General features: G+C 38.1%; 1 protein-coding gene across 4 annotated transcripts; it reads left to right on the top strand.

The window, feature by feature from the left end:
- The first annotated feature begins 21 nt into the window (after positions 1 to 21).
- LOC124862891 (pre-B-cell leukemia transcription factor 1-like) lies at positions 22 to 27,252 on the top strand. 4 transcript variants are annotated; one of them, XM_047357083.1, is made up of 10 exons: positions 22 to 760; positions 2,622 to 2,735; positions 6,977 to 7,050; positions 19,391 to 19,635; positions 20,203 to 20,393; positions 20,531 to 20,666; positions 20,923 to 21,079; positions 21,963 to 22,033; positions 23,427 to 23,513; positions 24,260 to 27,252. In XM_047357083.1, the coding sequence occupies exons 1-10, from the start codon at positions 576 to 578 to the stop codon at positions 24,347 to 24,349; spliced, it is 1,350 nt and encodes a 449-aa protein (XP_047213039.1). In that variant the 5' UTR covers positions 22 to 575; the 3' UTR covers positions 24,350 to 27,252. The 4 variants fall into 4 exon arrangements, with proteins under 4 accessions (XP_047213039.1, XP_047213040.1, XP_047213041.1 ...); XM_047357084.1 differs by lacking the exon at positions 2,622 to 2,735 and having other exon boundaries at positions 25 to 760; XM_047357085.1 differs by lacking the exon at positions 21,963 to 22,033 and having other exon boundaries at positions 26 to 760.
- Positions 27,253 to 27,272: the final 20 nt, after the last annotated feature.

Here is a 27,272-nt window from a genome sequence, read left to right on the forward strand (position 1 = left end):
GTGATGTGAGTTTTAATGGTCAAAGCGACGCGCAGCACTCTGCTGAAGAACATCCCACATCAACAACAATGGCAAACCGTGGTCTGTTTTGGTAACACATTTTTTTTTTATAGGAGCAACAAGGTTTGAAACCGTATGTGTTCACACCTGGTAAAACTCCTAAATTACGGCCGGTTTTAAAGACGCGTATGTTCGTTTGTGACTACGTTTTCGTTGTACATTTTTCCCGAAAATGTGCGAGTCGCTCACACAGGCTGTGCATGTGTGTCCCTGCTGCTTTTCTGCTGGGCTACTGCTGCTAACCTAGCTGCTTCTTTTTACACGGTGGTTAGCCTCCGTTAGCCTGGCTGCGCTCATTAACTAGTAAAAGAAACAAAAGATTCGGGCGAATGTAAAGCGTGTTCGTGCTGTCTGATTTCCAAAAGAAACCCCAAACTAATCGCCTACAGTCGCTGTCGGGTAAGGGAATAAGTGTTGTATGATTTGTCGTGGAAAACACTTTGCTGGCTAGCTAATAGGCTAGCTATTTGATTGTGTTCGTCGACTGAGGAAAACGGCGAGTTTTCTTTGAAAGTATGGATGATCAGACTAGGATGCTGACGGGTCTCACCGGACTCGGTGGACTACAACAGCCCGATGTCGGTGATCCGGACTCGGTCCGGAAACAACAGTCCCTCGGTCAGCCGCAACAAGACATTGGGGATATTCTACAGCAAATAATGGCCATCACCGACGAAAGCCTGGACGAAGCACAGGCCAGGTAAGACTTGTGAAGAGCCATTTTCCACATATGATAGCCAAGCCAAAGTCTTTTTTTTTTTTTTTTTTTGTGTGATTTAAAATCAAGTTAGCGCGTTATTGTAGGATTAATAACATGTTACACTGCGATGGTAATGTGGACCTAAGTATCAAAGTGAATGTACATCTTGTGCCTGCATATACAGAAATGATCTGGAGTCGACTGTAGAGTGGGTATCTGTAAAAAGAGGAAATAAAATAAATGTGTTGCTACAATTGACACCACCTTGAATACCTTAATTAGTAAACATTACTCGCTTAATTATGGTAACGGATCTTCTGTCCTAATATGTGTACCAGCGAAGTATTAAGATGAAAAAATGATCTATTATAGTAAGAGGTTTGGGGGGTGTGAGAGAAAGAAAATGCACCCAAAACTAAAACCATTTACTTTTATTTATAGTTCATTAACCTCTGTCTCAAGAAAAAAAAAAAAATGTATTTAAAAGTTTCAAAAACTTCTGGTCATGCTAGTTTTACCTCTTTCAAACAATTCCTAACTTTTAAGAAGTGGCAGCATTGTAAATACTGTTATGAAAAATTTGCCTACTCAAAGAACGTTTATATTAGAAGTCTAATTGGTCATATTGTTAAAATAATTTTCACGACTCATTTAGTTAAAAGATTACTTTATTTTTGAGGTCCAAAATAGTATTTATAACCTTGGGAACTGTAAAGTAAAAAAAAAACAAAGTTAAGATTAAGGATCATTCAATCTCTTCATATGTTTTTATTAGAAGTATTTTACCAATCCATATTGACAGCACGTATCCACTGAGTGACTGACTCGCACTCATTTGCCATGTGGCTCAAAGAGCATAAGGTCAGTTTCAAATGAAGCGTCTGTATTTCAACAATAGATAACCGTCCACTGCAAGACTGTGGCCACAGTGTGATGTGTCATTAGCTAGTGATTTTCCACCCAACATTTGACCACCTGGTTCTCTTAATTAATTCACTCCTTTCATTCCCTCCCTCGCTGGTGTTCATCCTTTTCATTGTGTGCTGGGTGCAATCAATTCTCCTATAATGTGTACGCGAGTGCAGCTGTCCGCAAATCGAGTTTCTATTAATGAGATGGTGTTGAGGGGGAGGGATGATGCCATACTGGCAGCCTATGAATGTTCAGATATTACATTTTCTTGAATACTACTTTGGAGACTCCATCACACCTCATGGAACAAGTAATTTTGCTTTAAAATAACTCTTGCTGGTGGTTCATTTTTAGTTTCATCGGTTGTATTTCAAATTTGTGCTGACAGTAGACAATGGTTGAACTATTGTGAACTTATTTAGGTAAATTATACATGCAAATTAATAACTTACCACATACTGTGTTGGCACTTGCTTAAGAAGAATTGTAGGACTTAGCTTATATACACACCTCCACTATATGTCATATATACTCCACCACTGAACTTGACAACTAAATTACTGAAGTGCCCATGTGATACTGTGAATTTCTTTGACTTTTTACTAATTTACTTGTCATGTTTTTCTAAAAGAAATTTCAAAAGAGCAGCTTCAACAATAGACGGTGCATGTTGTTACAGATAGAGGCTCTAATAAATACCGTATAGTATGACTTACATTTGAATGTCTTTTTGTCACTATATGTCAATATATCAGTTATTTTTTAGGTCAAGATGATCTACATTTCAATGTTTAAAGTGGTTCTTATGGTTACATGACATTGCTGTCATGTAACGTGGCAGTGTGTTGGGATAGGGAGTGGTCAGGGTAGCACAAGAATTTGGTGTTGCAGAGTACCCTTCCTGCGCACCATCCACCCTCATCCTCTCACCGTGTCACCATATGCTCAGATCCTGGCCAGAGGAATCGCCAGCGCATTGGGGTGGATCAGACGGCCCCACAGAGGGAGGGAGAGCAGGGGGGGGCATGGCAGGGGGTGGACTGCCACTCAACTTCCAGCACAGGTCAGTACTGGACCGCATGCACACCTTCTTCTCCCCCCTCCTGCTCATTCCCTCCATGGTGAAGACAGCCCTCCCCCATCTCAAATTGAGCAGTGACAGATTTTGTGGAGGAAGTTGACATTTAGTTCTAGACACATCATTTTTTTTTTTCTTCAGAACTCTCGCAGAGAGGCAATCATTTGGACCGGGTATTGTAGGTATTTGCCTCTCTCCTCTGTAATACCGCAGTGGACATTCACAACAGAAATTGGTGTTGTGGTTAGATCAGGTATAGCCAAATTACATCCGTCACTGGTTGTTATGAGTTAGCTCTCTGTGCTTCATGTTATTTTGAAGAAGAATCAGTTTTACTTCAGAATGGTTTTTAAAGTTTCTTTTTTGCATGTTTGATTTTCTTATTAAAATCCATAAAATACATTATTTTGACTTTCATGATTTTCTCCTAAAGTATATGTTACAATGTTGTTGTTTTTTTGTCTAACCTTATATCACTGTTGTTGCCTATGAAATATCACTCTTTACCATTTAACAGCAGCAAGACTGAACAATACAAAAACAGACAATAGCCAGGTTTCCATTCACAGGGGCCATATCCCAAAGGATTTGGCTCCAGACCTCACTGATCAAGCACCTTTCTGACACCCTACTTTTCAGACCCCCACTTGACCTCCCTCCTCAGATTTCTGTGCTTTAAACCCATCTAAATTGAGAATTCATAAATCTGATTTAATAAACTTTAGTGACAGCTATATTTGCAGTGGGCTCACATTTTTGTCCAGTGATACAGAATAAAGTCATAGTGTCTTGCATATGGATAGATTAGGTTGACTCGGTTGCTTTAAAAGACAGGTTTTATATCATTGAAAACACATCAAGGCACGCGTCTTTGAAAGCCAGAGTGACATTTTCAAATGATTCCTTCTAAATTCACCATGAATTAAATTAAATAAGTACGGCACTATGCACTACCATTTGCCGAAACCCTTTAAATAGACTTGTTGTAGACTTGATGACACCTGGTGCCACTCTGTTGAAGTTTTCTAAGTGTGAGCTTCGTAGATTTTCTTTTTTTTACCTCTCCTACCAGTCTCTTCACTATGTACAGTGACAAGGAAAACCTGAATCGTTTTCCAGAGGTTACAGTTGTTTTAACCTTCTTTAATTATTGCTCTGGCGTTAGATATTGACAAGTTTAGCCTAATATCTAATGCCATAAGCCATTTACTAATTTGCGAAGAATAACCATCTTCTTGAACTTGGATGATTAAGGTAAAACATGTTAAAGTTTATATCGATCAAGGAAACCACTAATCGATGTAGTAAATGCTGGATTTGATTGGTTTGGACCACTCTGGCTCAAAGAGGGAGAGGATATAGAGCTCTTGGTAAGGTTTGCAGAAAGTCCTAACAAACAAATCTGTTCCAAAAACGTCATCATAAAGAAATTTTTATTGAATAATGCAGGCACTCTAGTGTTACTACAAGGGTTGTAAAAATAATTTTAATAGATGGGACAGGGGGGTGGGGGGGTGGTATGTAGTATATTCAGTTATTCAATTAACTGTCACATTAGCCATGTCACACAAGCCAAGTTGTGGCTACAGATTATAGGGAAATAAAGTTAGCATTTTCCAGTGTAAAACTCTACATGTTATGCTTATGCCACATTAACTGTATTAACAGCAGGTAGAAATATCAAGGAAGTATAAATTGATTCAGTGACAGTTTATCATGGGCAATAAACAGCAAGTTTTACAAAGTGATCAGTAATACAGTTAAGATGACACCAAAAAGTTAGCAGTTGTTCTAATTTGGTTTAAATGGTGCTTTTTTTATACAGGCATTCCCAAAGTTTTAATTACAGAGTTACCACTGAAAAGACATATTATGAAGCAATTTCTTACAAACTGTTCTGTTTGCTAGTTTATCATTTTTCTCACATCTCACAAGTAAGTGATATTGGGTGTTTTTTTTTACTATTATATTTGAAAAATTTTGTAATTGGGGCTGCACAATATCAGGAAGATGCATTATTGCAATTGTACTGCTGAAATTTGCCAAAACGATATTCTGCTTAACCCACATTTCCTGACTCCTTTCTTTCTTAACTATTACCTTGTCCCCACCAATTTACAGCTTCAGCATCGCCGGCAATAAAAAATATACATTAGGTGTTGACATCAAAGGCAGTTAGAGTACCTCCAAATGGCCAACTATATATATATAAAATAAAAAACAGGCATATGTCACAACTAATATCATCATCACAGTATTTACCATTATTGCCATCACAAGCTTTTCATACATCGTGCAGCACTACAAGAAATACAGTATTCTACTACATATTGCATCCCAACAGTCCTTTGCGATTGAGATATTGCTGTGCAGAAATAGTAGTTGTCCAGAACAGAACATTAAATAAACTTGAAATGTAATATTTAAAGTCATTTTAGATGCAATATTTGGGTGCATTATAAGTTTCCTTTTTTTACTTCACTCTTCACAAGAGCTGTAATAAAGTCCTATCTAATAAAAAAACTGCGTTTAGGCCTTTTGACATTTAGCAGTAGCATAAGTTACATTTTAGCATACATTACACTGTGATGTAGATTGATTTTTCTTTGGGGGGGGGGACTTTTTACATACCTTTTAGTATGCATATCACTGCAGTCCTCAAAGCCAGGTCCAGGTAAGCGTACACATTTTGTTCAGTAATGAATATTGGCTGCGTAACAATCAAATATGGTACACTGAAAGGCAAAAATGGGTTTTGCAAGTATTATTTCAGTATTTCAATGAGGTGATTTTCCTCGCCGGCTTGAAGATTTCTGAGTGCGTAAAAGTTATTTATTAAAATGGCCATAAAATTAGACATTGCCACTTAAAATATTATAACCTGTCTGTTTCAGTTCTTGTGAAATCATACCGGTGTGGTTACATGTCCACACTGCTCAATGCATAGCTTTGTAACCTTCATGTTTTTCCCCTACCTCCCTCCCTCCCTTCCTCACAGCTTTAATAACTTCAACAACTTTTCTTTCCTTTTTGCATGAGTCAGTTAGTTTAAGTTGTAGCAAATGTATCTATAAACCGTGGCTGTATTCCATTGATAACTTCAGAGTTGCCTGGTGTGCTTAAGTATAAGCTTTTTATTCACTGCTGTCTCACCTGCGGAGCAGCAGAACGAGTCTGAACTACCTGGCTCAGCAGTTTTATATGCGATCCCAGTCAAAGTTGGAACACATGGCCTTTTGGCTTTTTGATATGGATGACACTGCATTGTGAATTGATAGTGGCGTAATGTGTCATCTTAACATGAAATGTTAAACTGTGCAGTTTTATACTTGTATGAATTTAAGGCCTGCTGTTACTGTTCATATGTATTCTATTTGAAGTAAGAGAGGTAGGCTCTGTGTGTTCTAATTTGAATATAGTGTAAATGAAGGGGCTCTTGATATAACCCATGTTGTGGATTGCCAAATGTTTATTAAATATGCCTGCTATTGTATTGTCATTTTAGCTTAGAAATTAAATTTCGGGGTACTTTGGGATATATTAAATTAGAAATGTATTAAGACGGGAAACTACTTTTGTGCCTATTGTAGTGTTATTCAGATACCACAATAAGCGTTCTTACCTGAGACAAACGAACACTGGGCGCTCTGCACATTGCATGTACTAAACATTAGAGACTAAAGTGTGAAATCAAACCTGTCACAACAATCCATTCTGTCACAGGAGTGTGTTGTTAAATGAGACATTTTAGCTGGACAGCTAGGGTGATCTGATTTCTGTGAACTGTAGAGCCTTTCTCCGTATATTGCTTTCAGTTTGTTTGGTGATAAAGGTAATTTCTGGTTATATTAAAATTGTTTCCGAATCCAAATGGGCTCTGTCAACACACCATCTAGTTTCATGGATTGAGTATTCTTCAGCAGGTAGAAATTAGATTACTGTGTATTAACCCTGAAATCAGGTTCTCGGTAATGATGACCTTGAGGTTTGGCATCATTACCTGTTCTACAGTGCAGAGCGTTCTAATGACAACGTTACTCTTGCTAGTTTGAATTGATGCTCCAAGGATGTGTCGACACTTACAAAGACATGGGCATAATACATACCGCTACTCTACTACGTCTTCTTTTTATGGAATAGAAGCTTGGAATGACTTTAAGTGGAGTTCTGTTTATCCTAATCCCAGCCTTCTCCTTCCTTGTCTGATTCCCTCTTCTGTCTTACAGGAAGCATGCCTTGAATTGTCACAGAATGAAACCAGCACTCTTCAGTGTTCTTTGTGAGATCAAAGAAAAAACAGGTGAGTTTCTACTTTACTCTGTGGCTTCCAGTAGGCTCTAGTCGTGTGCCCTAAGTAGTGAGATAAAGAGTTTTTTTTTTTTTCCCCCGGCTTCTTCAGTGCCTTTTTTGCTTTTTACTTATTTCCGCTCATAGGACAATGTTGACTAAAGACTGTATTTAATGCTGAACCTGTTAGGCTCTAAATGCATGCTTTAATGGAGTTACAATTATTAATATACACCAGGTTAACCTTTTCCATCTTGCATTTATGAAACCTTTTCCTTTCCTGGCAATTATCTAGACCTTACAGCTGAAGCTAATATTAGTATCTTTTGAAACATGAGTAAGACAGCAAAACTAACAACCTGGAGTTTACCTGCTTATACTTGAGTTTAGGTTTTTATTCTAACTTTGAGCAAAAATTTGCAGATTTGTTTACCTTTTTAAAATCTTTGTAGTTTGTGTTCTCAAGTTGTTGGTTCATGCATGAACCAACAGGCTTTGGGTAACTGGTAAATATTGGCTGGAGCTGCATGAGCATCATTACAAAATCACGTGATGGTAATATTGCTAAACCTTGCAATGACAATATCAGTTGCGATAAATACAAGTTGTCCTCACTCTCTCTGTCCTTACAATGCTTTCAACTCTGTCTTTGACCTTCAGTGTATTGGACACTGCCATCTATGTCATATGTCGATATCTACTGCATTCAACAGGCTGGGTATATTTTTGAGATGCAAAGCTTTGATTCCTGATACTTGGAATCGAATGGCCAACAAATGTTGCATTCTATTGTAATTTGGGAAGAATGGCTATATGAATCCAGTAGTCTTAATGCGTTGCTATTTAAGTCAGTTTTTTGATAGATTGTTTTGGTGAGGCTGGATATGAATGGCAGATTGATGGTTGTGTGAATGCCTCCAGCATCTCTACCTTTTTGTGCTGAATGTCCTCTCCTTTCACTGTCCTTGTGTGTAGGCTGTAAGTCTCCCTTGTTTAAATACAACTGCATTGCTGTCTGTTGTGGTCCTCTGTCAATAATGTATTATTGCTCTAGTGATTGGAGGGAAGTAAAGGCTAGGCCTGAGAGATTGGGGCTGGGTACATTGTTTCCCAGGCAACCAGAGGTCTTATTTACCCTAATGCCATTCACTTTGATTTTCACATTTAGTCTCCCAGCAAACTAGACAATGGACAGTGAGTACTTGTACTGTGAGCACAAGAGAATAGCTGACCAAGAATACAGTTGGGTAAATGGTGGCTCCATACTTAAAGTATTCCAGTCACGAAATGCGAGGATTTTGGCTTTGCTTGTTCTCTATTGGCCATCTGCCATGATGCTCCCTAACTGCACTGTGTACCTGTTTTGGTATTTCACAACAACTGACACCCCCCACCCCTCAGTCCCCCAAGCAGTAGTGTTGTTGGTATCCTTTAGGTATTTTTATTGTTGCATTTGTTTTCTGACTAACAGACAGAGATGTGTTGGCAAAACCATGAACGCAATATGTCTTTCACACACTGATACTTACACACCAAAAAGGGATAAAAGCAAACTCTGTCTTGGGTCTACTCCTACTGCTTCGGTCTTGTCCTCTCCTCCTCCCTCTCCCTGCCTCGCTCCCATTCTTGAAAGAGAAGACTTACTCTGAACTCTGGGCTTTGATATGGTAATGTAATGGTTGGGGTTGGAGGAGGGGAGGTGGGGCATGGGGGAGGGGAGGTGAATTCCTTTGAGTACTGCAGTTGGTTAGATTGTTTTCATTGTAAAGGAAATGTTCTGCGCAAATGTCAGTACCCACCCTCCCCCTCTGCCACCACCCCAAAACACCCCGATTTTAGAACAGTTCCAGTGCTCTTCTAAGCTCCCACATGAAACTTGACCTGTCTGTGTGAACTATAACTTTTGTCAAGGCTTTATTGAAGATGCACTACAAGAAAGAAATGAAATTACTCGAAGGGACTCTGCAAATGATCAAAGATGAGACTCTGTGGTTTTGCTTCAACTCAGTTCTTTACTCTCTTGCTCTCATGGGTATTTGTTGTAAAAATAGCTCATGGTGCAGTGTGGTAACTAATACCAAAACCTCAAATAAGCCACTGCAGTTCATTAATAAAGTTTCCTTTAGTTTTGGGCATGGGTTTCCTTACTTTTATTCCCTTTGCTGTTAACATGCCAGTAGTGAATCCGTCACTCATTCTCCTCTGCCACCCTTATCAAATCCATATTTTCAAGCCTGAACATTTACAACTGTTTATTTTTGGAAATGTTTTAAATGATTATAACACTAGTAGTCCAATTGTTATTTTAGATCCATGTATTTTTTTTTTTTTTTAAGTTTAGAGACATCAAAATTATTACAGGCCTATTCCCCTCCCCCATCACTTGGACAAGTTCACAACCATCAACCTACTCATCTTGATGTCGGACAAACTAGTCTAATCTACTAGTTGTGTGGATGTAGTGGAAGGCTAGTATCTTCTCTACACAAAAACAGATGCAAAACAAAGCAGATCTTTTAAGTTTCAGTGCACTGATGTTGGAAGAAAATGTAGAAATCTTCACTCCATCACTCCGAAGGAGCACAAAGTTGTCCGCAACATCAACTACAAAGACCTGCTCATTAAAATGTGACATCAACCATTTTGTTGCTCTTTGATTGTTGTCTGCCTCCCACAGACTGAATCCTTTTTTGACGTAATTCAGTTACTTAAATCTAGGTGAACTGTTTTGTTTTTTCCCCAATTCAGTTTTTTTGCCACTTTTCCTTAAATCCATGTTTTACAAGTATTGTTATTCTAAAAACCTTAAAAGATATTTGTTCATAGGGGTCATAAAATTTTGAGTTTATTAAATTTTGAGTTTATTAAAATACAGCTGAAGTTCATTGGGATTAAATTGTATTTGATATAATTAACATGCTTTCTGAACTCTGTTTTTATTATTTATTTCACAGAAAAAGTAGCACATTTTGTTAAACTAAATACTTTTGATATGTGCTTACGTTTTTTCAGCATTACATGGTTAGATCGAGCTTTGTGGCTGTGTTCCACTTGACTTGGACATCAAAGATAATTGTCAGGATGTTGATGTTCCTGATTTAGTTTTTTTAATTCAAACATACAAAAAGCTGGCCAGCAATAATAAGACTTTGATTGCTGTAATGTCATTAAGATTTTTTTCATTAATCATTGAGACTGATATAAAAAACTTCTGACATTTTTTATTAAACTAAACTAATTAAAGGTTGAATTATTTTAGGTTTATCTGTATTTAAGCTTTAATTTGACTTTATAGTGTGCTATAAATATAAATGATAATTTAAATAATATGATCATTTAATCTAGCATTCCTATCATGGCTCAGAGTTTATGATCCTGGTGGGTTGTTGAAAGTCCATCGTCACACCAAGTAAATAGTTTGACGAACAGCATCAGAGAACTAAAACACTAACTTTATTCCCAAGTAGGAGGATCTATCAATTAATAAAAATTAATACTACATTTTGTATAACAGTCAAACTGAGAGCTAATTATATTCAGAAAATGTGTTTTAATTTTACTGTTTGGCAAGAATTGTAATTGTAAGTATATATATTTTTTTTTTTATTCAGAGTTGAACCAGACATCCATCCATTTTCTGTAATTTGTGCCATTCTTTCCCAGCAATCAAAAGGCACATTTCTAGTAAGGGATTTAGAATTTCTTTTTTCCTGGAACTCAATTTCCCACATTCCTTTTACCTATCTTGGCCATTTCTTATTTGTTTTTTCCAATGTGGAGTCCAAAGGTGGGGCTGTTAGATTACGTCTGGTGACGCCTATGGGGTGTCCTCCTGCAGGACTATTGATGCAGTCTGGGGTCAAAGATCTTGGCCACTGCAGAAAGCAAAATGTAATTTAAAAACAGAAAATTAGACCAGTACAGCATTATTAGATTGCGTCATAGCAGTTATGGTTTAAAAGCGAAGTACTGTCCCTCCAAACTATGCAGAAATGTGTAGTCTGCACTGATCCAAACCCCTGAATGTGCAAGGGAGCGAGAGGAAAAGAAGGTCCAGTCTGGAAAATAAAACATGTACCAATAAAACTACAAAACATCTATAATAGAAATTACACATTATAATCTATGTAGAGTCACTTCAGACCTTCTGGAAAGGTGTAACTGCATCAAACCTGAAATTGATATTTCTGATGCAGTCTTTTGTGTTCATTCATGTTTTGAAAAAGAGTATGGAGGAGAACTCTGGTTAAGATTGCAACCTCTGATCTGAAGGAAATGTAATAATCCACAGATCTTTAATAATTAAATGTTGCAAGTTCTTTCTCAATGGAACAACAACCACATACATGCATGTGGCAGCTGCAGCATTTCTCATCCATTTAAACTTAAAATCCACAATCCTGAGGAGTTGGGATTGTGTTATTATGTATCTTGTAACATAAATTCCTGAAAATCAATGGACAATATGAACCGAAGAACAGTTTAAACCGGGAGATGGCTGAAATAAAATGAGAATATATACCCCGTACGAAATGTTTACTACATTCCCACCAAAAACCTCCACCTATAGTTCAGGTTGCATCCAGAAAACACTACTTCACTGCCAGGGCCGCTTTCTGTGTTAGCTTTCTACCAGCTTTGTCTGATTAGGTCCTTGTTCCTGCAGTGGAGACGCACCTAAAGAGCATTAGGCATTTTGTCTATGCACAGCTGAGGTTTTAAACCAGACAGCTTCCTGCTGTGAGGTGACAGCGCTAAAGACGGCCGTGCAGCCTGTTGAACTGTTCAATACTGTGAAATTTGATTAACCAGTTGTACTTTGAGGTTTATTTTGAGAGGTCCTGATTCCTTTAACCTCCTAAGGTATTGGTTTTAGTTTTACTACCATTTTGTGTAGATTTTATGAAAATGTGGACTACATTTTCAGGATACTAATAAACCCAATCATGTATTAAGTGAGTAGCTGTAAAACATACATTTAACATTGTCAAAAGGACCCCCTTGTTTGTCACAGATTTCTTCATGGGCCCTCATAAACACTTTTTGTGAAAAAGAAAAGAAAATAAAAAGTAGGTAAAATGAGTTTAAACCACACACACACACACACACACACACACACACATACACATATATATGATGGAAAATAATGCAATACATCTAACAAAATGACTGAAACATAGTCGAGATGTAACTGAAATTTAAATAGTCAATTTAATAATTTAGTGGAACTGAACAATTCAGAAACGACAGGTCACTAAAATTAAGGAACTTTGCATGTAGTGTCTCTCCGGAGTGGAAAAGCATCAGTAAAACTTTGTCAAGTACTGGAGTGAGCTTTTCTTCAGGAATTATATTTTTTTAACCTCTAGGAATATTTGGGGAATGATGTCAAATATGGCCCTATACTTTTTTACTAACCTCTTTTTAAAAAAAAACAAACTAGTGATATTAGGCTGGAGACACTATGTTTTTATGAGGAAAAACAGCATCACATGCACCAGTTTAATTAGATATTTTTGTTTCACCGATCTTTGGCTGAGATCACTTGATGAAGTCATGTGAATCACTTGCCTCATTAAAACAACCCAATTATTATTAGTTTTCAAACAGCCTAACTTGCAACAGAGCCATAAAGTGTTATGAGTTGTTAGGAGCCTGAGGGAGGTATCTCATTGTATAAGGTGGAAAAGTGTTGAATCTCTTTTAAGCTAAAAATGTTTATGGGATAAAAGTAGTTTCCTTAAGAAGATCTACATTAAGGATAATTGTCACTAGGGTTTTTAACCTCAAGATGCTTTGCTATGTTGCACAATTAACATTTCCCATTTAGTTAAATCCTTGGGATTAGTATGCCAGTTTTTTATTTTATTTTTTGTATTATTATTTGATACGCTGTGGAATCGTGTGTTTTGTAATCTCCTGCCATTCATTTTTTTTCCCTACCGCTTTCAGAAAGAGGAATAAAAAAAAGACAATGTGTTAAAGGGGTTGCAGGAGTGATACAGAGATTGATGAGGCAGTAAGAGCAAGAGTAATTACTTGGTGTCCATTCCCCAAGCCAGATTGGCAGACGGCTAATATCACACAGACCCTTGGCCCTGACAGACACCCCCACACGCACTCAGACACACATCCCAACTCAAACTGGGGGATCAAGAGCACCCCAGACATTTGTATAAACCTAATGGCGTGTGGGCCAGTTGATTTTCCCCTTGTAGTGTTATTCATGAAGGAACTAGGCTTTTGCGTATTAGGTGGGACGATTTTCCAAAGACATTGATTTGGTTGTTTGGTAACTCAGCATTTGAAAGGCATCCGGATTTCTAAATGGATAGTTGTATGTAAACGTATTGGGACACACTATCGTTTCTATGACTTTTCTTTTATGTCAGTTTGCCAAAATTGACTTTTGGTTGTAGATTTCTTGGAATGGTTTAGATATTGCACAGCAGTTTTAAAGTATATATCCTGTTGTTTTATGTCTAAAAATAATGCATTAGGAAAAGCAAAGGGTTAAAATTACAGGCTGTGACATTTTAGGTTATTTATTCTAAATGGGTTAACCAGCTAAAAACAGCACAGATTGGCACATATTCAGTTCACACAATAAAAACCGCTATTTTCTATAACGTGTCTGTATTAATTATCACAAATAAAAAAAATTCTTAACTTTAATCTTTCCTTTCTAATAGGTCTAACTACAGCATATCGCTAATTAAAGATATGTAAATGAAGTCTCAGCTGGATTGTGCTAGTTTGGTGGTAGTGGGATGGGAGAGTCTCTTAGCCCAGCTCCTAATCCTGACTAATTAAGGATTAATTACAATTGATGGGTGTCTTCCACCCCTTAGCTGTTATGCACATAGCTGTCCCAGACAATATGTTTGTCTATTTCACACCATGTCATTAATGTTAGGAAGAAATAGAAACATCAGGCTGGTAGAGGGAGGGGTGTAAACACAAACCGTTAGACGGTATACATTACGTAGTACTCTATATTATTGTCGCCAAATGTGCAGATTCATGTTAAATCACAGATTTTCTGTTTTATCTAGGTCACAGACAGATTCTGGGGAGCAGTCTCGGTTTGTTGATACTTTAAACAAACGCATGTGCTGTGTTTGTATCAGCGGATTCAGTGGTCATGTTAGTCAAAACAAGTGGTCAGCTTTTTTTTACCCAGTGCTAATAGCAAGTTGGTTTTATTCAGAACTGAGGTGATATATTTGAACTGAGCAGACTAACCATGTTGCCCCAGTTCTCTCTGGCACCATCTGACTGTGTCATAATGCTTGTTCACTTGTTATAAATGGGCACCGCTACTCTGATCTATGGCTTAATTGCCACCAAATTTGCATAACAGTGCAAATTAACGACCTCTCAAATGAGCGTTCATTTTTCACAAAGTCTTTAGGAGCTCCTTAAGAGTCTGTGCTAATGAGCACAGGAGGCAGCTGGCCTGATGAGAGTTGACTGGGGGAAGATCCTAGCAGTGCTGTAACAAGCCTCCTGCTTTGGTGCTCTTCATCATCCTCCTCATCCTCCTGTGACATTTTCAATTCTTCCTTCATGTCTTTGCTTCTCTCTCTGTGTTGAAATGTACTCTGCTGATGATTTCATGTTAGTAAGTGCAGAACAGTTCTTGAAATGTACTTATTTTGTTTGAGCACATCTGTTGATGTATTTTTGAGTAAAATAATTAGCATTTAATGCAATGACAGAAAAAAAAAGAAAAAAAACAACAATTGTTTGTTGGCTCATTTTAGTGTATTTAAGAAAATAGTTAACATATTTGTTAGTGTTTGTTATCATTGCCCAAGTGCCCCCACCCCTGTAGGTTAATTAATGGCTGACTAATGATGTGCTGGATTGAAGGGTTGTGTTTGCGTAAAGTGTGACTTCTCCCATTTACACTTTAGTCAGACCACACTGTGTTTTAATCTGAATCTGTTCGTGTGTGTGTGTGTGTCTGTGTGTTACATAGTGGGGGGCTGTGCAACAGGACTCTGGTGAGCTACCCAAACAGATGCTGATTAGTGTGAGCTGCTTAAAGTAGGAATGAGCATATGGATTGGGCTCATTAAGTTGACAGTACTTTGCAAAAAGTACTGCCTTTCAGAAAAATTTATTTAGGACAAGAAATCTAGTCAAGAAACTTACTTTTGTGTAAGTTTTTAATTGCTAACACTTTCTGAGAATTTTGTTTGTTTAAATGTCATTTTATAACCTGCCTATAATAGATTTGCACTGATTTACCAAACCTGTACCCTAAGAAAATGGCATAGGGTATTTAAATGTCTAAACAAAACAACAAAATGACTGAAAGTTTGACTTAGCCTCTTTCAACAAAGCTTTCCATCAAAAATGTGCACAATTGGCTGTTCATATTGGAATATTGTGGGATATTACCATGGAGATGGCAATATACCACACAGCTGTGAGCTTTCAGAAATGAATCCCACTGTGCAGGACGGCAGTGCGGTGGAATATTGACGTCAGCACTGCGCATAAAATATGTTTCTGAAGTTGCATACCATTCCTTTCAAAACGATAATGGTGAACGAACTCAGTCTAGCAATCCGGTTGTTGACCGGACAAATGCTTCAAAATGAAGTTTTATACAATTTCAGAGTCTTGTTTACGCTTTGAGTCCTGGAGTTGGCTGGCTGCACACACCATACGTCATTGCTACATCATTCTCCCAACCCACAAAGTTGTGTTTCCCTGATTAAAATATCAGCTGATGTAACACTGGGACTAGCTCTCATGCTGAGTCAGAGGCGGGCTGACTTCAACCCCCCTTGCCACATCGGTCCTTTCACAAAACGGACAGAAATGGCTGAAAGGTGTCTCAGCCTTGAAGTATTTTGTGAAAGGGGCTGTTTCCTTAGACTACTGGTTGAAAATTTTGTCTAATCTGGAGGTGATTAAGACAGATTAGATTTACTCCATCTGTGCATTCTTTCATGTAAGAAATCACAACTTCTTAGGTTTTTATGCCAATTTTGCTGAAAAAGTAAGAATATTTATCTTTCTTTATTTTTTTTATATTATTCTTTAGTATTTTTTGGAAACCAGAAATCAAAACTGAGCTTGATTTTTTTTTTTTTTTTTTTTTTTTTTTTTTTTTTTTTTTGGTGTAAATCAAATAGAACGAATTGTTGAGGATGTATATTTAAGAAGCTCTGTATTTAATCCTAGTTAAATGTACTGTATTCTGCTGAAATCAAGATTCATTTCTGGAGTTTTTTAAGGTTTCTTTGTATGTGGATTGTTTGTAGTGCATGGGACAACTGGAGGTATTCCCAACGGTTTCTTGTTCTCTGGCTCTCCAGCTCTCTGGTGCATCTGTACTCCAGATTCTGTGTAGTTCTGTTGCCCCTCTTTCTCAGTCCCTTTCTTCCTTGCACACATATCTTCTGTGACTCTTTTTTTCAATTCTCCTTGGTTCTCCTTCTACCCTCTCTCTCCTTACCTCTCTTCCCCCCCCCCCCCCCCTCTCCCCTTTTTTCTTCTTCTCTCTCGATCCCTTGCTCTCTCCCAGTGAAAGGCTGAGAATACCCAAGGGAGCTGATGCAATTAAAATGCTAATCCTGTCTGTCTACAGAGAGAGGGAAAGGGGGGGCTGACAGCATGAGGGATTGCGGCTCACATGGAGAACTCGACTGAAATGGAGAACAGGGTGTGGGGGTGGGGGGCACAGGGGGAGATATGTGTGTGTGTAGTAGGGGTGCGTTGAAAGGGAGAGGGGGGAGGGGTGTGTGTTGGGGGAGACAGAGTGAAAAAGGGGATGCTAGCGAGGGAAAAGACAGACAAGGATAAAGCTTGTGCTCTGAGCTGAGCAATGATATACTGACGGCGTTTAAGCCTTATCTATGCCTATGTAGGGAAAGCATTGCAGTTAATGTACAGCACTACACTGTTGGCTGAGTTGTTCACCTTTACCTGCACCACTTTTTATTTTGTGTGTTGTATCTGCACAGCACAATGTTTCTACTTTGGCTGTGCAGAAATGAGAATGATTATGTATGCAGAGAGAGCCCAGCTGGATACCCTGAATATTTCATAGTATGTGTTGCTCGCTTAGTCTTCCAATGCCACACCGCCCAGCTAGGCTTGTAACGTATGCATAATGGTGATTTCTAAAAGCCATAGATGTTGGCTGTGAGCCTGGCTTATTGTCAAACAATATTCAAGTCTTGGTTCTTGCAGCTCTTAAGTTCTAGAGATCTACACCATTTCTAATGTGAAAAAAGTAACTGGCCAAAATTAAACATTGTTAGAAATTCTGGACCAAAGCATTTAGTTCTGCTGATATTTTCAGCTTTTCAGGACAGGTATGTTTGCTTTTTTTGGTGACAGTTAAGTTTTTGACATGTATCTGATATAGTTCTTTCTTGTGCATTATTTTAAGTAATCTCAACAGCTGCTGTAATATCACTAGGCCACTAGATTGTGCATGAGTGCAATTCTGGGTAATCACAGCTTAATTGGAGTAATTAGGGGAATGTTGGGGCATTAGGCTACAGCTGGGGGCCATAATGAGTCATAGTGAAAAGGAGGGGGGTTAGGTGAGAAGCTCCAAGAGCAGCCCTCTTGTCGGTAGGTCATTATATGGCTCAGTGAATAGGCAGTAAAGTTAAAAAATACAACTGTATTTGATTTAAAATCTGCAAACCATGTCACTTTTCTTGAAACTTCAGTCAGAAGAATCACAACAAAGTTTTGGTGAACAACTAAGATTGGTGATTAAGTACATTTTAAAAAGCTGTTGGGTATTTAAATAAGTGCAGAGATCGTGTCTGTTTTTGAAAGGGAGGAGAAAGCAAAAAGGAGGGAAAGAGATGGGCGAATCAGGGTCATTAGTTCAGGCAACTGGGTCTGCTGCATTCCTAAGCCCTGAGATGGGGGAGCAACACAGCAGGAATGTGCCTTTGGTGGAGAAGAAACAGAAGCGAAGGGAGAGAAAAAGGCAAGCAGAAACAATAAAAAAGGGAGGAAAGCAGCAAAGGTGGGCCTGGTACCGCAGTGGAAAAGACTTACCAAATGAATTTAGAGAAAAAAGAAACATGAAAACTGTCCTCAGATTTGTTTTTATATGTATGGCACTACAAGACACTCTGCCTATAGGTGGCCCTTGATTGTTTCACACAAATGTAGGATTTTCATTGTAAATTACCTTTTAAAAAAGTTCAGCTACTTCAAGTGTACAATGCAGCATTGAAATCTGGAACAAAACACCAATTTAACTCAAAAATAAACTTTGAACAAATTAGTTAATGCTACCAAAATCTTTATGTGGTGATAAAATAAGTAAATTACATAATAAGGACAGTTGTCTTGATACCACACAGTGGTTGCTGAGATTGTTTATCTCCACTATTTAAATCCATATTGTTTGGGTCTGTCTCACTCTGGTTCTTAATGGGTTGATTGCTTTTAAAGTAGTCTCCTATCTAGTCTCCAGTTTAAAGGATCAACACCTACAAACACATGTTGAAACAATATGTACATGGTATTGCATATTTATTCATCTTGCCAGAAACTGGAGATGCATTATTCTGTATGTACCAAAACACTGAAGCGAGAAAAGCACAAAACCCCCGAATCTTCCCAATTACTTTCAGCAACCCACACACAAAAAAACATTGATTTTAAAGAGATCTAAACAGTGTATATCATTTATCACATGTTCTAATTTTCTAAAATTAGCTAACTCTTGTTACTAAGGTGAAGAAATTGAATTGTGTTAGAAGTTTCTACTCTTACTTTCTGAAGTTGAATGATTGAAAAGCAATAAGGGCAAGAGGAAATTTAGTTAAGTGTTAAAAGCTGCAGGCCCTGGGAAAAGATTATGGTCTGAAGTTTAAACTTCAGTAACAGAGTGGTGTCTGTAAGGGTGAGTATGTGTCTGTAAATGTATGTGTAAAAGAGAGAGAGATGAGAGCAAGGCTGTAGGCTGACAGAGGTCCTGGTATAATACAGTGGTGGAGAGCAGCGACTGATAACTATACTTATGGCCACTGGGGCTCATAGTGACAGCACATGCACTTCTATTACTGGCCTCATGCCTCATGCCCTTATCTCTGGCAGCCTGCCACAGAGACACAACACTGCCCTCTCCTGCTGATTTAGAGGAACTACACACTTACAAAAAATCGAGGCCACTACTCTTAGTCTATCACTCAGGGGATAAACATTGCTATGTTTCTACAGAGCAGCTCCTCTTAATTAAGTAATTAAATAATAAAGCTTAAACAAATACAGTTTCAGTTCCTATTAACTCTGTGTGTTCTTAGGTGTAGCTCTTAAGCTTACTTGTTTGACTTTCATGCATCTTCTTTTCTCTCTAGTTCTGAGTATACGAGGTGTCCAGGAAGAAGATCCCCCAGATCCCCAGATTATGCGGTTGGACAACATGCTGCTTGCTGAGGGTGTGTCAGGACCAGAGAAAGGAGGAGGATCGGCTGCAGCAGCTGCAGCTGCAGCCGCAGCAGGGGGGTCACCCACCGACAGCAGCATTGAACACTCTGACTACAGAGCCAAACTTGCTCAGATCCGTCAGATATATCATTCTGAGCTGGAGAAATATGAACAGGTTGGTTCCAAGGAGACCTAAATGTTTGAATTTAGGATGTTCTAAATCTCCTTTGGTAAATGTATTTGGCTTAATAAAAACAATACAAGAACAGAAAAACCGATATAATATTGAGACCAAAACAGTTCTTGAATGCTTTTTCTGGCTGAAACCTATTATTTATAGCTATTACTAAAGATGATTGGCAGCTCACATTACTAAGAAATCAGATTTTTATTGTCTGTCCATTAATTGTATCAAAACTAAGATCTGTTGTTTTATACATGCATCACCCTATAGTGTATATTTCGGATTTTTAAAAATAATTAGATAAAGAATAGGGTTATTGTTTATTTATTTTGGTCAGCTAAAGACATAAAGCTGCAGATTGTATTTTTGTTGTTTAAATGTTAGTAGTAGCTCACAAACAAGATATCCCCATAATATGCTTTCATATGAAATGAAGCCATCTGATTACTCAGTTGGTATCCTGCTGAGACATCACCAAATCTGCACTGTCCAACAACACATGCAACTCATCCCATCTTTTAACAATAGCACTTAACTTCTTTCTGTCTTTTTTTCCAGGCCTGCAGTGAGTTCACCAACCATGTAATGAACCTGCTGAGGGAGCAGTCTCGCACACGGCCCATCTCTCCCAAGGAGATTGAACGCATGGTGGCCATAATCCACCGTAAATTTAGCTCCATTCAGATGCAGCTCAAACAAAGCACCTGTGAGGCGGTCATGATTTTGCGCTCACGCTTCCTTGATGCCAGGTCTGTCTGTGTGTGTTTCTAGTATTTCCACTATATGGGAATGCAGGAAGGATCCGCTCTTCTTCCTGAGCCGTAGTTGTCAGTTATGTAGTGCATATATAGCCTGTTGTTCATGATCTCCTTTGTGTGTGTGTCAGACGTAAGAGGCGCAACTTCAACAAGCAAGCTACAGAAGTACTGAACGAGTATTTCTACTCCCACTTGTCTAACCCCTACCCCAGCGAGGAAGCAAAGGAGGAACTGGCCAAAAAGTGTGGGATCACTGTGTCTCAGGTGAATGGCTTACATAGCTGCTATCCAAATTGGTTTAAAAAGATTTTTTTGTGAGAAGGTACGATTACTTCGCCGTTAAAGCAAATATTATGTCACCAATTAGTGCAGACTGGTGCAAACTTTGCCGAATGAGGGAATCGCATGTAGAAGCCAATTTAAAAAGTACTTGCTGTACGTCCTCAGCTTTAGGAGGTTAGCTGCAGCTAAATAAATGTTTATTCTTTGCATTACAATATGAAATCCATGTTTTCTACAGGTCTCTAATTGGTTTGGCAACAAGAGAATACGCTACAAGAAGAACATCGGTAAGTTCCAGGAAGAAGCTAATCTGTACGCCGTTAAAACAGCGGTGGATGCTGCGAATGTGTCAGCGCAAGCCAGTCAGGCTAATTCTCCAGCAACACCCAACTCAGGTATGGACACAATCTTTTCCTCTTTTGATTGCTCTCCTTAAAATAATCAATTTAGAACTTTGTCCAAAATGTAAAATTTATATTTCAAATTGACCTGTTTTCTACTTTAGTAAACTTGCTAGTCCCAGTTTATATTTGGGTGTATCGCTTATATGACCCACCCTTTGTCTGGCATTTTGTGTTGATTTTTTTTATAACCCTCAGTGTTTTAAACAGCTTTCTGTCCATTTTTTATTTTCTATCCACAAATAATCCAAATGTTTCAGTTCCTTGTTAGAGGCTGTTGTTGTGAATTATCTGCTTTATAGTAATTATTTGATGTATTGTATGTTTTTTTTTTATGTTTACGCTCACAAACGTTTCTCTCTGACATGAAGTCAGACTCAACTTCTTCCATTTTAGGTCACTTAGGCTTGACAAAATAATTTCTCTTTGCTAAATGCCAGAATAATAAGATAATTTAGTTTGCTGAAATAATGGTAACGGTATGAAGTTTGTAGGCCGCCTTTGTTTTTTTGCTCTGCCCACAGTTTTTTTATGGTAGTGAGATCAGAGCTTTGTGATGGCCACTCCAAAAAGTTGACCATGTTGTCTTTCAAACACTAATTTTGCAACATGATTAGTCATTGTAAATTGGGAGACGCATTTGTGGCCAAGCTTTAACTTACTGGCGTTCCTTCCTCATAATGGCGTCTAGTTTGAGCATTGCACCATTTCTTCTTGCGGGAAAAAACCCCCCACATAACATTTAGTCAGATCTAATATCAAACTGTTAGGGAAAATAAAAACTTTTTTAATACCTGGTTTCAACTAGAATTGATCAACCCACTTACATACGTATAAAAACACATACTTTAAGGGTCAAACAGCTTTTCTCATGCAGGTGATACCTACCTTGGCCAACGTTCCCTCAATGGTGAGGGTCTCAACTTTACCCCCTCTCTACAGCTGCAGGTACGGAAATAGGACAGCTGCAGAGTTGATAGTTGATCCCCATGGTGTAAACCATCCACAGAGCATCCCTGTATATTTTCCCATAGCCTAACTCCTTTTGACCTCTCGTCAGATCCTGTCCTGACTGTACCTTTATTACCACCAGTTCCTGCCCCACACTGTGCAAACTGACCATTCTTTCTTTTGAGAGCATTGGGATATTGATGTATTGGAAATATTGATCTTACATCTGGTTTTACTTTGTCAAACCTCATTAAAGAGCATATCAGAGTTCTTGATCAATGCTGATCAACTTAAAGCATAGAGCTGAAACAAACCCACATATCAAAGATGGAGTTTAAGCCAATAATCTCTGATTAATGGTCAGTTTCTTTGCCTTTAGTTTGTCCTGTTCTTCCAACAGTATCACAACTTTCTGTCTATGCCAGTCCTTGTTTTCCCATGCATAAACAATTTGCATTACCCCCTTATCCATGTAGTAAGGGATTACGTTTTTTTTGTAGTCGGTGGTTATTTGTTGAAAGTGTTGTTTTTGCCATTTGCTAAAAATCCACAGATTTCTGCGGTGATGCTTTTTACAGGTTAGCAAATCAAAGACTGCTTGTTCGTTTCACTTGCTGCCTTTTTATGTTATCAAGTGTGTTAAGGTAACGTGTAAGTTTACCTTAAACTGGGTAGGATCCCAACAGCAAGGTACTGAAGTCCCTTTCAGATCGTTCCGCAATAAACATGCAATCTCAAATCCCCCTTTGTGAATAATTTAACCATTGTTATCATACAAGTTGATTCAATGAGATTAAAGGCTGTTTGTGCTTTCAAAATGGGTCGCATGGATGGTGGAACCAAAATTCAACTAGGCAGTATTCACCTTACAAATGGGGACTAGGGGACACCACAGGAAATGCATTGTCAATTTATTACAAGCAAGGTTGTGGTGCATTACCTTCAACTTATTTACACTTAAAATTTCAAAATAACATTTCTCAGATTAGACTAGCTCTGGAGGATCATCTGTTCTGTTTGCACCCTCGTGCCGCCATCTTGGCCGTGTTCCATATCAATACGTCAACCTTGTTCCACATTCCTGACTTGCCTTTACAGCTTGTAGTGGTTGTGGGTCTGTAGCTACCTCCTGAGGCGGATCAGGGGGGTAATTTTGGTGGGTCAGCCTAAACCCGGCGGTGTAATATTGGGACCTTTCAGCGCAAGGAACATTTGTAGATTGCAGATTGAATGCATGATTTAAAAGGGGCTTGAGTAATGTAGACTATTCCTGCATTCTGTAGAGGTTTGTGGATACCGTTGGCATATTTGTGACTAGTTAATGTGGCAAAATAAATAGTTCTTTACTCATTAAAATGTTAGTTTATAATTAAATGTTTTGTTTTGACAGGTGGATACCCTGCACCGTGCTACACACCTGACGGGCGGCTATGAGGAGTTGTCAAGTAGTGCCCTCTTTACCCCTCATCGCCTGGATGTGAGTAACTTAATGTCACTGTTATGTTGTAATTGTTCCTTTAGCTGCTGTTATGCTTTTTCATGTTCAATCAGGAAAAATCCAAGCAAGAAGAAACATTTTTTATAATGCTTTTTTATTTGAGACTGGAAAATTACGTTCATTCAGTTAAATATCTTCAGTAACGTGACAGATTTTTTTCAAAACTGCAGTACGTGTGAAAAAAGTTTCAGATGAACAGCCTAAAGAAATGAATATTACAAAATACTGTACCTACTCCAATTTATTATATATACTATATATTTATATATTTCAAAAACAAATCATTGTAGCTATTAGCAGCTTGCAATCATCCTCTTGTTGGTTTTTAACTGTTAATTATAGGCCTTAATATGGTCAACCTTTCCATCCAACGTTTTACAATAGATTTGGTTGTCTGAAATTTGTCAATTGGTCGCGTCTTCCGGCGGAAGAATTCAGGTGTTTATATGCGATGGCAAAACTACAAACCCCATGATGTCGGGTAGCAAAAAGATGAAAAACTTTCCCCAATAATTTAGGTCCTACATTTAAATCCTAATGGTCTTAACATTTTAAATTTAACTCCATGATGCTTGCAGAAACCCTCCAGAAATATTGCAGCTGCATGTGAATGATCTCAGGTTTTTCCTCAACAAAGACACTGGTAGCCTTTTTTTAGCCAATTGGATGCTAAAATAATGGTCATCATTCTTCATCTCAGTGATGCTTCCCTCATCTGATTGCAGGCTAACAGCTGGCAGGACACCACCAACCCGCCCTCGGTTACCTCCCCTCCTGGCCCACCTGGCAGCATCCACTCTGACACTTCCAACTGATCTCCTGGCTTTCCCTGCCTTCTTTTCATTCCCACTGTGGTCTGCGGTTTAAATCATATTGTTCCTATTTTATTTTTTTATTTCTCCCCTGTTAACAGGCCACATGATGTTGGACACACATTTCATTCACACTTGCTGTTCTGGACCACAGGACACCTGTACAGTAGTTGGGAGGAATTTCTCCTTTCACCTTCATTCCAGTTCTGTGCTCTTTAAAAGTTAAAAGGGGAATGGAGCTCAGAGACATTAAGAAAACACCTTTATTGTCCAAGACTTAAAAAAAAAATAAAAAAAACACATCCAGCTGTGTAGATGATCATGATGTCTGTACATTATGTGTATATGCACGTTAACTTTACACAGTACTCCCACGGCTTGTTCATGTGCTGTTTGACCTTTACACTCAACTCTTTGCTTCGGGAAACTGTGTGTAATTGCCCGTATCTGCTGAAGCCTTGGCATCTGACAGCCAAACTGTGGTTACAGACCACCAGGGAGCTCTGCTCAACCTTGCTTGTACCAAAGTGCTGCCCCAGTGTTCCTCTGAGATTACCCTCTGCCTACTCAACACTAGACACTGTTGCATCAATGCATCCTTCTGTTAGGATTTTAAAGTGAGCAACTGATGTTTGGTGCATGCAACTATCCCCAAAACATACAGCTCACAGTGTATGAGCGGACATAAAAGATGTGTCAAGCACAAATGTTAGCATCCTTGTTATGGGTTTCTGCCTTTCTAGGAAGGTAGTTAAGGGGATCACTGCTCTAAACTAGGCAGGACAAGAGATAATAGGGCTGGTGTGAAGAGAATAGGTCAGAGAGAAGAGAATATCTTTGGTTGAACATATGTAACCAATAGCTCTTTCCATTGCTAATCAATAGGGGGTGCTGGTAGATGGCTTGTAGACTTCTTTCTTTTTGTTCACTAGTTTGATTGTAGTATATTTTCTAATGCTGTTTCACCAAGAATGCACCAGCCACCACCAAAAATTAGCTCAATACAACATCTTTGACAAGGGTGGAAAGATCGTCAGGCATCGATGTATTACTGGAACAAATGTGACATGAACTTAGAAATGTGACTGTCTTCCATGCATGTAAGACTTCTAGGTGTTACTGTTTTCATTTAAGTTTTTAGCCTAATTTGTATTAAGAAAAAAAATAAATAAATAAATGGTAAAACTATTACAGTCAGACCAAAACCAAAAAAGTGCATCACATGTTGATGTGTCTGTGTGGGTGTGTGAAAGGTTCCTGGGATATCTTAGCCAAAATCGGCTGGTGCTCCTTTGACCTTTTGTAAGCATTATGTAGACTGGGTGCTTCCACCAGCTAATGACACGCGAGGAGGGGTTCAACTTAGACTTTTTCCCCACTTTGAAACTTTGAAACTTGTGAGCCTGAGGCAACATGTTAACAACCTATTGTTGTACCAAAACCAAATATACAAAGTTCAGCAATGTAATAATGCTACTTTTTTTTTTTTTTTTTACATTGGTGCGCAGTCGCCTTTTACATTTGAGTAGAGGAGGGATTTCTGTTTGTATCTGTGTCTCTTTGTGGTGTTGTCATGCCTCAAGGTGGTTTCTTTTTTTAGATGTTTTATTTTAATGGGGCTTCATAAATGATGGGTGGAGTGAACACTGTCATCATACCTGTAAATTGATTGTGAACATGAAAGAAATGCTCAGCCCTTTCTCTATCCCTTAATACCGTCTGGTAAAAAACTTTTTTTTTTCTCCATGGCCAATTGGGCAAGGGCTTCTCTCTCTCCCTCCTCTGTTACCAAAAAGAGGCAGCACTGGGTGTAGTAAAACTCTTAATTTGTGTGTAGGACAAACCTGCAACATTTTGCCTATTTTCATTCTTTAAGCGGTTTTATACATTAAAGATTATGTGAATAACAAAGCATTTTGATAGTGAGGTAACGCCTTATTAAAATGTGTCATTTAAGAGTTTGTTGAAACGTTACAAAACCTGCATTTGAAAGCCGGTCACATGTATCCCACATTTCATTTCCTGTTTTACTCGCAGCAGCTTGTTATGTCTGCGGCTCGAGTATTGGCGTCGCCACACTAAACTATCATGCCGCCCCCTTTTTTTTTTTTTTTCTACTTGTTGTAATGGATGTCACTGTACAGTTTGTGTAATGTTTCAGTACATTTTCTTTTATAAACTTTGTTTGAGATATCTATCGTTTCACAGGATTCACGATAACTCTGTATTGGCTTTGGATATTATTTAGATCTTTTGTTACATAACCAAATGTAATGTGGTGCTGTGGAACTTTTTTTTTTTATTTTCCTATTTGGACTTTACATTTATTGGGTAATAGCCCCTACTTACTGTTTTTATTCCCTTTTTAATTTCCACACCAGTTTGTTTTTTAGCGTTTGAACAATATTCCAGCAAAAACATCAATACCTAAATACTTGATGTCAATATATATATAAGCTCGTGCATTTTGCAGCAGTCATAAGTCATCAATAAAATATTGTAAACTAACATTTTTAAATATTTTGATCTTTACGTTCCACAGCACCAAATGTCTTTGTAAACCTTCATTTGTTTGTTTTTATTAGCATATTTGTATCTTCCTCTTTCCCTTGTATTTACCCCTCTCTCTACCTCTGTCTTTCCATTTCTCTTGTATATAACCCCAGTTTTCAGACTTGTGAGTCTGTATGAACTCCTTTTATACCTCAACTTTAGAATTGATCTAGAAAGAGTAAAACAAAACAGAAGAATATGACAAAATTGTAGTGTTCTTATTAGAAAATTAAACAATTTAGTGTGATTTTTTTTTTTTTTTCAGTATTTCATTTTAGGAGTGTTTCATTTTATAAGTTGTCACAAATGCTCTTGTGATAGTCAAATGTAATAAAAGGAGAGATTGCACCATTTGTTGATTAAGGTGAATTTG

This window comes from Girardinichthys multiradiatus, chromosome X, assembly GCF_021462225.1.
Source record: "Girardinichthys multiradiatus isolate DD_20200921_A chromosome X, DD_fGirMul_XY1, whole genome shotgun sequence".
NCBI classification, from domain to species: Eukaryota; Metazoa; Chordata; class Actinopteri; order Cyprinodontiformes; family Goodeidae; genus Girardinichthys; species Girardinichthys multiradiatus.